The 11,175-nt window shown below is 43.1% G+C and overlaps 1 protein-coding gene across 2 annotated transcripts in view; it reads right to left on the bottom strand.

Annotated features, from left to right (window-relative positions):
• Positions 1–3,694: 3,694 nt before the first annotated feature.
• Positions 3,695–11,175, bottom strand: part of UBE4B (ubiquitination factor E4B) — a 121,741-nt gene continuing 114,260 nt past the window's right edge. For both annotated transcript variants that reach the window (XM_006076707.4, XM_006076708.4), the window contains 3 exons: positions 5,756–5,930; positions 5,029–5,175; positions 3,695–4,706 (listed from right to left, as the gene is read on the bottom strand). In XM_006076707.4, the coding sequence (XP_006076769.1) occupies positions 4,645–4,706; positions 5,029–5,175; positions 5,756–5,930 (384 nt within the window). In that variant the 3' untranslated portion in view covers positions 3,695–4,644. The remainder of the gene's footprint in view (positions 4,707–5,028; positions 5,176–5,755; positions 5,931–11,175) is intronic.

The following is an 11,175-nucleotide window of genomic DNA, read 5'->3' as shown; positions in this document are numbered from 1 at the left end:
TGATTCATACACCAGTTCCCTGTCCCTTTATACAACTGTTGGTGATTTAATGAGTTAATATATATGAGGGTGGCTTGTACACAGAACATGATCATAAAATGCACATTATTTATCAACCAAGGGTGGATTCCTTCAGCCCAATGTCAGCTGATCCAATCATCAGGTTCATACTATGGCTGTTCCCTTCAATGAAACATATACATCACCATATGTAAAATGGATAGCCAGTGAAAGTTTGCTGTATGATGCAGGGTACCCAAGGCCAGTGCTCTGTGACAGCCTGGAGGGAGGAGGGAAGGGAGATAAGGACGGAGGGGATATGTGTATACCTATGGCCAATTCATATTGATGTATGGCAAAAACCATCACAATATTGTAAAGGAGTCATCCTCCAATTAAAATTAAAACCCGCCCCAAACAAGCTTACCTATAGGGACTCCCCTTGTGGTTCGGTGGTTAAGAATTCACCTGCCGATGCAAGGGACACAGATTCGATCCGATCCGGGAAGATCCAATTTGCTGCAGAGCAACTAAGCTCCGTGCGCCAGACTGAGCCTCCATGCTGCAAGTACGGAAGCTTGCACACTCTAGAGCCCGTGCTCTGCAACAAGAGAAGCCACAGTAATGTGAAGCCCGTGAACTACTTAATGAGAGAGTAGCTCTCACTCACTCACTCTTTACTAGAGAAACTTTAGCCAGTGCGGCAATGGTAATGACCCAGTGCAGCCAAAAATCAATGCATAAATAGGGCCTATTTATCTTTCTTTAGCACTTCAGTAACAACGCTGTGAAGTGTACTATTTCACCAAACTCGAAGGTTACAAAATGTGAACAAAGTAACGTGCTTGCCTATTTTCTCCAAAAGATACTCTATCAGCTCCTCCTTTTAGAAACCCACAGGAGTGAGTCACAAAAGGAGTAAGAAGTTATTTTAATCATCTTTTTCTTTAGGATCATGTCTCTTCTGCTCATCTGATTCTCAAGTCCTCCTTCCTATTTGGCCTGCTTCCTTGTAAGCCAAGACCTATTGATACTTTTTAAATATTTTGTAATTTAATATCTATAATGAACAGAATAAAGTCAATCCCAAGTTTCTATAAAATAGCAACCCTTACACTAAAGACAGAAATCCCAAACATCCTCCTTCTAGAGACAGTGCAGGCAGGAGACATGTTGTATCCAATAGAAGCTCCTTGAAACCTCGGAATTCTGAATTTTCAAAATGATGAATACATCTGAATGGGTAAGGCAGCGTTGTACTACATTCATGGGGAGCGAGTGGGCCACGCAGATAACATGACAGAACCTGCACCTCTCAGGAGTTTATCATCTGGGTGGGGAGAAGACAATCAGCACACATTTCATGAGATGGAGAAACAGAATTGACACAGAAGTCAATATGCATCATAATTGTATAGGCCTAAGTGTATACAAACTTGGTAAAAAAAAAAAAAACACCAGAATCGTCTGTATGGTGGAATTTTGGGTGATTTTGGCTTTCTTTTATACATATTGTCTGAAATTGTTAATGTGAATGTATTTTTTAGAAAAAGTTGATTTGGTCCAAAAGTGGTAGAATAGTGGCTACAAGGATTTCCCTGGTGGTCCAGGGGTTAAGACTCCACGCTTCCATTGCAGGGGGCATTGGTTAAATTCCTGGTCAAGGAACTAAGATCCCACATGCCCCACATGGCACGGCCGAAATAAAAGAAGTGATGAACAACTTTAACAAACCAAAGCAAGATGAAACCTAACCCCAAAGTAAGGAAAACCCAGAAGGGGATGATTTATGCTGCAAACCCCGGCAAAGCTTAAGAAATGTGAGCACTACTATTGAAGTTCTACCAAGTGGCATACAAAAAGTTAGCCCAGATTCTCAGTCCACTCTATTACTACAGATAGGTAAACAGCATTATGTATTTGAGGAAATCCTGTAACATAAAAAAGATTAAACAAAGGCCAAAGGGAGACTTCCCTGGTGATGTGGTGGCTAGGACTGTACCCTCCCAATGCAGGAGGTCCGGGTTTGATCCCTGCTCAGGGAACTAGATCTCACATGCTGCAACTAAGACCTGGAACCGCCAAATAAATATTAAAAAACAAAACAAACAAAAACAACAGAAAAACAAAAGCCAAAGGAACTTGGAAGAGAAACTACACAGTAATACAAAATTCCAAAAGCCACCACTAATATCATCAGAGGGATATGAGAAGCCATTTCACAAGATGGAATTGTTGTTGTTGTAAGGACAATTGCTGTTGTTCAGTCACTCAGTTGTGTCCGAATCTTTGTGACCCTATAGACTGTAGCACACCAGGCTTCCCTGTCCTTCACTAACTCCCAGTTTGCTCAAATTCATGATCATTCAGTTGGTTATGACATCCAACCATCTTATCCTCTGTCACTTCCTTCTCCTCCTGACTTTAATCTTTCTGAACATTAGGGTCTTTTCTAATGAGTCAGCTCTTCACATCAGGTAGCCAAAGTATTGGAGCTTAAGCTTCAGCATCAGTCCTTGCAATGAATATTCCGGGTTGATTTCCTTTAGATTGACTGGTTTGATCTCCATATTGTCCAAGGAACTCTCATGAATCTTCTCCAGCACCACAATTCAAAAGCATCAATTCTTTGGCATTCAGCCTTCTTTATGATCCAACTCACATCATACATGACTACTGGAAAAACCATACCTTTGATTATACAGACCTTTGTTGGCAAGTGATGTCTTTGCTTTTAAATACACTGGGGGTGGAGGGGTGGGGGTGGAGGGCGCGCCAAGGACTTTGGAGCCAGGACACCTGCTCTTCTCCTAACTGAACAGGTGACATTTGGCAGATGACCTAACCCCTCCAAACCCCTCACTTTGATCTGCTGGAAAAAAACAAAGATGAGAGTATCATCTTAGAAAATGAAACCATCAACGTACAGGTTTTGGCAGAGCTTGGCACATAGCAAATTTTGCAGAAACACTTTCTCTTATTTCACAAGCTGTTAGGCAAAGTTTTATCAACTGCAGTGCCTAAGATAATGTTCATGAGATGGTTAGCACAGGAGAAAAATTTCAAAGGTCAGTGAAAAGATATTTGCAATAGAGTAAACCACCTGAGAACCAGAGACTGAACACTGCAAAGTCAACCCGCTCGAACAAGCAAACAGTGACATGAGAACCAACTGGAGCACCGAGACTGACACGCGGTAGGGGTTTCTTTTAAAAATAGCAACTGGCTCTGGTAGAGACCGTGCACCACATGTGAACACATTTGGCTCTTGCTCTTCACCCACCCCTTTGTTTTCCACAAAAAGAAGAGACTCAAAGAAGATTCCTTCTGAATGTGTATCACCATTTATTGGAGTTTGCGTTAGGAATTGAACAGAGGACACTGTCTGTGGAGTGGCGGGGGGAGAAAAAGGAAAAGAAAGTATGTTTTGTAGAATTCATTTTTTCAAAACACTTTATGGTTTCAAAATCCTCTTTTACCCCAAAGGAAATTCAAGAATTCAAGTATGGTAAGTGCAGAGCAGTAATACAAAAAGTCTTTTATGTTTATGTGCGTGTGTGTGGGTGTGTGTGTCTGTGCGTGTGTGTTTTACAAGCAGACATACTTCCACATTTCTTGCACCCTTTTTTGCTTTGGTAAGGCCAAGCCCCACAGGACACATCCATACAAACAACCCTGCCTTGAACTCAGAGACTCAGGGTTGAGGAATTTATTTACCCTCATAGAATAACTGTAAAGATTTAGAAATGTCACAGAGCATTAAAAGAAAAACCCAACCCCCCAACACCCAAACCATAAGACATGAAATCCTGATACACTTAAATGCTTCCTTTGCTGCAGCTGTTCTTCAGATTCCTGATAGTGGGCTTACTACAATGACCAGAGCAATAAGATACTCTTCATTTTGTTTAGAATAATTAGGAAAAAAAAAAAAAAATTAAAGGACATTTTGAAAGGAAAAAAAAAAAAAAACTAAAATTCAAATTCTGAAAATATCTTGCCTCTTTTATTAATCATGTCATCTAACACCAATTAAAAAAACAAATACGTGAATATGATATAAAAATACGATCCCGGGATTAACACTTGTTGCAGGCACAGTTATCTCACAGAATATATGTTTGGAGGGCCAAGGAAAGGAGTTTATTTTTGTTTTTGCTTCACTTAAAAAAAAAAAATCCACAGCAGTGCAAGTAGGATCAGGAAGAGGGTAGGAGGGGGGAGATTCTTTAGCAGCAAAATGTCCAAGGTTCTCTAATCACAATCAAAATCAACGGATATTGGATTTAGTGGGGGAAAAAAAAAAAAGATGAAAGGGATGCTGCCCAGACCCATGTGTCATCAATCACTAAAAGACTTCTGCTGCAAAAGCCCCAAACTGTGACATATGAAGGACGTGCTCTATTATACAAGCAATCATCAAGTGTGTCCTTCAAGCTTTTGACCACGTTTGTCACTTAAATATATGTACAGGAATTGGGCTCCTCCTCTTGTTCACGTCCCTTCAGGTCTCCACCGTCTGGTCGCTCTGGGTGGGCTCATGGTGTATTTTGCCTCCAATGTTTGAACAGCATGTGCACCATCGCTCCGGTTTGCCTCGCTGGCCCTGGCTGTTTCCAGCAGAAGGTGGGCAGGCAGGGTGGTTTAGTGATCACTGTTCTGTTTCTCTCTCATCCAGGCATGAATCTGTTCTTTCAGTTCTGGCACTGAGAAAAGAAAAGGAAAGAATTAATGCCCTGGATGGCCTTTTCCTGAGAGATGATGCCTGCAGGTCACTATAAAGAAAGGGCCATTTATACCCTCACGGAACTGAAGACTGACAAAGAGGACATGAACAGTAAAGACTGGAATTCTATAGCGAAAAAGAGCAAAGAATGCTTTGTGTCTTTTCCGTTACAAAGTGTCAGAAACCATGGAGTGTCTGGATTTGTTAAATTTCCCCTTTTGGTTACTCTCTGATACAGGATTTTTGGCCCCACTACTTGGGGCAGGTGCAGGCACTGCGGCTCAAGCTCTACCCTCCTCTACCTGGTTCCAGCATGCTCTCTGTCAGCGTCTGCCGGTTGAAGGGGTCCGTGGGGGAGTTCAGCAAGTGCCGCAGGATGATGGAGCGGTCCATGATGGTGCCGGAGGGCAGTCGCACGGGGTCAGTCATCAGGGTGTCCATTAGAGGGTCTACAGAGACAAAGCAAATTCTAATCAAACAATAGTGCCTACAACTGAAAAAGAATACAAAACAAAGTCCCTCCTATCAGTGAAAAATAGAGCAGCAACCAAATGGCCCAGACCAGGCCCCGAGGTTTAGAAGAAAATCAGCATTAGATAAAAGCACACACTTGGCCTTTTGCAGAGAGGAAAGTACCCTTTTGTCAGCTACTGAGTGACAGCTACTGTCAGCTACAGAGAGGAAAAATTAGAGAAAAAAAGACAGTAAGACAGACACAGCAGCAAGCAGTGAAGGTGGCAGACTAGAATTAACCCTTCCTCTTAGTACTCCTCATAATTCTTGGAACATACGAATCCCTGCCTGCAAAGGCAAGGCTGACCTTAGAATTTTCAGGGCCGTTATCTGGTTTGAAATCAGGCTAAGCATTTTTCCCCCTTGTCATTTATAATATGAACTAAAATTAGGCAATGGTAATTTCAATTTCAGACCAAGAGTCTCAAAAAGCAAGGAGAACACAGAACATCTTCTAATGTCATAGGTTTCAGGTTAAATCAAAGAATTTGGTATAAGAAAAGTGGGTCCACTCACCTCTGAACTCGTCTGGGGCATCACTGTAGTCAATCTCTGCCCGTGCATTCTTAGCCACAATCTCCTCTACTTTCTCAGCCAGAAGCTTGAACTTCTCTATCGCTATGGTGGATTTGATTCCTGCCTTCCGCATTTTTGAAATAACTTCTTCAAACAACTCTTTGCTGTAGGATCTCTGCAAACGAGGAAAGACAACGTGAGATGTAAATATAAATGGAAAAAATAAACCTGCAGAAAACATCCAAAGTAGGCTCTGTTTTCTGAAAAAGCCCTAAAATTATCAGTATATATAAGTATACTTTGACATGGCTATAAATACATAAAGACTGGGCTAATCCAAACCAAACTGTACAAGGTCATTACTTCTGGAAGCGGCTTTAGGACTGAGGCAAATGAGAGGAATTAAAAAAATTTTTAATTACTTTTACAGCACACATGCATTTCTCTTAAAATTTTAATATTAAAAAGAAAAGGAAATCTAGTCTAGTTCAGTCTTCGTAAGGCACTCAGATGGTAAAGAATCCGCCTGCAGTGTGGGAGACCTCAGTTTGACCCCTGGGCTGGGAAGATCCCCTGGAGGAAGGCATGGCAACCCACTCCAGTGTTCTTGCCTGAAGAATCCCCATGGACAGAGGAGCCTGGTGGGCTAGGTTCATGGGTCGCAAAGAGTTGGACATAACTGAAGGACTATGCACAGCACGCAGAGACCCAATACCCTGCAAGAGGAGGTAGACAGTTCAGTTCTTTTCCCTAAAGGTAAACATGGTGAAATCAACCCAAACAGAGTTCATAATCAACAGGAGCTTTCTCCCATTCTTTGATGCTTCTTTAAGATCTTTTAGTTTAATGCTATTAAATGTCAGAGGCTTGGCTGATTGGAGCAGACAGGGATTATGCCTGTGAGAGTGGGAGGGATGACCAGCAGGGTAAGCCCCACCACAGATCCAGGCGACCCTGGACTTCAAACCTGGCTTCACCATCTACCCACTGTGTGGTTTTAGGCAAGGCTCTAACTCTCCTTAGCTCCAGTCTCTTTGGGTGTAAAATGCTGGTAGTAACACCTACTCTACAGGTGCCTAATTTATATCAATCACTGCCATTTCAAAACAGCAAAGTATATCATACTTGGCATTTACACTGGCCACGTGCCACTTTAGTGATACAAAGATAGGCGGGGAATGATTAAATCAGTGACCTGTGATTTCTAAATGAGGATTCACAAGAACATACATCTGTGGGATGAATTCATCTTAGTGCTTGCGTTTTCTCAGAATGCGTATTCAAAGTCCTCAGTCTTCCTTCTATCCTTTTTTAAACTTCAGTTTCTAAATAAGTGCACACACTCACTTTCTCTCTCCATACACACCCATGTTCCTTATTCAATCCATGTGGGAAAAGAGCAAAGGACCAAGTGTTTTTCTTTTTGCCTGGGCCTAGCAATAATAGTTGTAGTTTTCTGAAACTAAATTACTACTTTAGTTCAACAGATATTTTATTTTGTATCTACTTACTATGAGCCAGATAAGCCACCATCCCCATCCCCTAGGGCTTCCTTGATAGCTCAATTAGTAAAGAATCTGCCTGCAATGCAGAAGACCCCAGTTTGATTTCTGGGTTAGGAAGATCTGCTGGAGAAGGGAAGAGCTACCCACTCCAGTATTCTGGCGTGGAGAATTCCATGGACTCTACAGTCCATGGGGTCGCAAACAATCGGACACAACTGAGTGATTTTTCACGTCACAGGGAAATAAACGGCCAGAAGTTCACAGTCAGATGCTGAAAGGGCAAAAACGCACAGCGTGGCCGCTGCTGTCCACACCACTGTGATGATTCACCTTGAATGCCTCTGTTCAGCTGGTGGTCTCGAAAACATCACCCACTCTTATTTCTCAAAAGAAATTTTGGATTTTCCTGGCAGTACAGTGATTAAACACTCTGTGCTCCCAATGTAGGGTATATGGGTATAATCCCTGGTCAGGGAACTATGATCCCACATGACACGTGGCACCCCCGCAAAAAAGATGATTGAGTTTTTAACTGACTGACTTGTGCCTGCTGTAGAGTCAACTTCTAAGATACAGCAGTGGATAAACATTATCAGAAATCAAAGGGCACTTATGATAAGGGGACATGGCATTCAGTGTCAAAGAGCAGCAGCATCAATTAATCAAACATATATAGATTACTGAGCTGCTGCTTCAAGTTCAGCGTGGATGGGACTGGAGAGCAAGCAAAGATGTTGTCCTTGACATCAAGGATCATACAGAATAAATACAAAATTAGACATAAAAATATCTGCAAATTATGTATCTGGTATAGGTCTAGTATCCAGAAAGTATTAAAGAACTCACACAGAATATATAAAGAACAAAACAGAAAGGATCCGATTTCAAAAATGGATAAAGGGGAATTTCCTGGTGGTCAAGTGTTTAGGACTCCATGCTTTCACTACCGAGGGCCTGCGTTCAATCCCTGGTCCATGAAAAGATCTAACAAGCCACTTGGTGCAGGTAAGGGGAAAAAAATGGATGAAGGATTTGAATATACAGTTCTCCAAAAAAGATACACAAATGGCCAACAAGCACTTGTCATTAGGGAAATGCAAATCAAAACTACAGTGAAATACCACTTCACTCCCACTAGGGTGTCTATTAAAAACAAAACAGAACAAAAACACCAGAAAATAGCAAGTGTTGGTGAGGATGTGGAGAAATTAGAACCCTCGTACACTACTCGTGGGCTTGTGGGACTGTTAGACACAGAATTACCATATGACTCAGAAATTCTACTCCTAAGTATATCCCAAAGAATTGAAAATAGGTATTTACACAAATACTTTGTCTGACTGCTTTGCAGCCCCATGAACTGTAGCCCACCAGGCTCCTTTGTCCATGGAATTCTCCAGGCCAGAATACTAGAGTGGGTAGACATTTCCTTCTTCAGGAGATCTTCCTGACCCAGGGATCAAACCCTGGTCTCCCACATTGCAGGCAGATTCTTCACAGTCTGAGCCACCAGGAGACATGGGTTCAATCTCTGGGCCAGCAGGACCCCTTGGCCACAGGGCAACTAAGCCCCCTGTGTCGCAACTACTGAGCCTGTGCTCTACAGCCCATGTGCTGCAACACGTGAAGTCCACGTGTCAATATGTTCCACAACAACAGAAGCCAGTGCACCGCAACTAGAGAGTAGCCCCTGCTCTCCACAACTAGAGAAAAGCCCGTGTGTGTGGCAATGAAGACCCCACAAAGCCAAAAATAAATAAATGTTAAAAAAAAAAAAAAAAGGAACTAGGTAGTGATACATGTATAACATAGAGGAACTTTGAAGACATGCTACATGAGAGAAGCCAGACAAAAAAGTTATATACATTGTATCATTCCATTTATATGAAGTATCCAGAATAGGCAAATAGGCAAATATAAAAATAGGTAAAATAAAGACAGAAAGCAGTTTAGTGGTTGCTAGGGGCTGGGGTGAGAGAGATAGTGGCTACTTAATGGATACAAGACTTCCTTACGGGAGTGACAGGATGTTCTGTAACTAGAGAGGGGATGCTTGTCCAACACTGTGACTGTGTAAATGCCACTGGATTGTACACGTCAACGTGGTGCACTTTGTGTTATGTGACTTTCACCTCAATTAAAAAAAAAAAAAGTGCATAGGAGAAGTGAGATTTCAGGTGGGCTCTTTACTATCATTTTTTCACGAAACATGGTGTTAACAGACAGTGCTCCAGGAGCATCAGATTGCCATCCATCTGTCCGGAAAGCACAGGGAGATGCAGCCCTGGACACGGCTCCCAAATCAGGCTAGGACCTCTCTTCTAGGCTCTCCAGGCTTCGGGCACAGCTGTCCTGTTGCCCGCCCCGCTTCCTCCCATCCTGACCAGGGGCGCTCTGCTCAGACCTGTGTGTAAAGCTCAGGGCTCCTTGTACTGGTGTCTCCTGTCACCTGTCCTGGGCACCTGTCTTCCACCCGCTCTCATGCGTGGAAGGCTCTCTGCTTCTTCTCTTGCTCGGCTGCCACTTTCTTCTTCCTTTTGTCTTCCCAGGAAAATAAGACACACCAGACGGAACCAGAGCAAATCAACAGCACTGCCCCCAAAGGAGATAACAAAGCGCTACCACCTCCCTGGAGCCTTCCAGTCTTCCATCCTTCTGCCACTCCCCACCACCCAGACTCTCTTCCAAAACAATCCAGTTGGCAGGCCCCTCACTGGCTTACAGCCAACATAAATGCAAAGTGTCCAAAAATCAAGACAAACATCACACTGTACAATGCGGCAAAAAACCCACTTAAAAAGTGTTCTTCTCCCCATGGTGTCACCAGCACTTGTGTGGTTGCCTCAAGGGTCTGGAAGAACAGGGCTACTGAGACATTGAAGCAGACCTGAGGGCCACCACAGGCCACCACCAAAATCCACAGGCATTACCAGGGAGTGTGGATGGTTTACTGGTCACCAAGGAAAGCAGTAGGAAGCAACCCTTTGGTTTTCACTGTCTCACTGGGTATGCTGTGTTCATCCACACTGCAAGCTTTGTGTTACATTAACTTCTTGTGTTGTGGTGGCCACAGTAAAACCTACCAGGAGAAGAGGGAGCTGGCTAATGACCCTTTGGAGTCCCTGACTGTAAGAGGGGAAGAGTCCCTGGGGACTTCTCACCCCTGACTTCTGGCTGGGCTGAGGCCCCGTTCTAGTCGGCCTGCTGCCCAAGGCGGACGCCCTGAGCTCACATGGTGAGCGTTTCCATTTCCTGGCCCTCCTAAGACTACCGTTTATCTTCCATTTCTCAATATATGCAGTATTATACAGTCGCAGATGGGAGAATCATTTCAGTATCTCCTCAAAATAACTGCAAACACCTAACCTGTTCCTTTACCACTACTTTTTTGCAGAAAAACTATTTTAGACATATGTGGTTTTTTTCCATTGCAGGTACTTTGTCAAGACCACATCTCCTGCTTATATCTAAAAGTACCTACTACGCATGTGATGTATGTCTCAATAAAGCTTTTACTGGAAAAACACAAAAAAGGACCTGCAATTTCCCTATTTTGACCTTTAGATGATATGTAAGTAAAGAACCTTCTGGAGGGGACTTCCTTGGTGGTCCACTGGTTATGATGCCGTGCTTCCAATGCAGGGATGCAGGAGATGCAAGATCGATCCCTGGTTAGGGAACTAAGATCCCACATGCCGTGCAGGGCAGCCAGTAAATAAATAAATCAACAACAACAACAACAACAAACCTTCTGGAATTCCTAGTGACAGTTACCCTGAGAGGTGAGTAATATCTGGAAAAAGAACGTGAACAAAGATGGAGAGATGGAAATGAACATGGAACGTTGGGGCATTTTAAGCAGAAAGCAGAGAAGTTGAGAACAGACTCAGGGCAGACACTGGGGAGGAGCCCTGT

The sequence above is a fragment of the Bubalus bubalis genome, chromosome 5 (assembly GCF_019923935.1).
Source record: "Bubalus bubalis isolate 160015118507 breed Murrah chromosome 5, NDDB_SH_1, whole genome shotgun sequence".
NCBI classification, from domain to species: Eukaryota; Metazoa; Chordata; class Mammalia; order Artiodactyla; family Bovidae; genus Bubalus; species Bubalus bubalis.
Note: the sequence above shows the minus strand (reverse complement) of the source record. Positions and strands in the feature narration are given on the sequence as shown.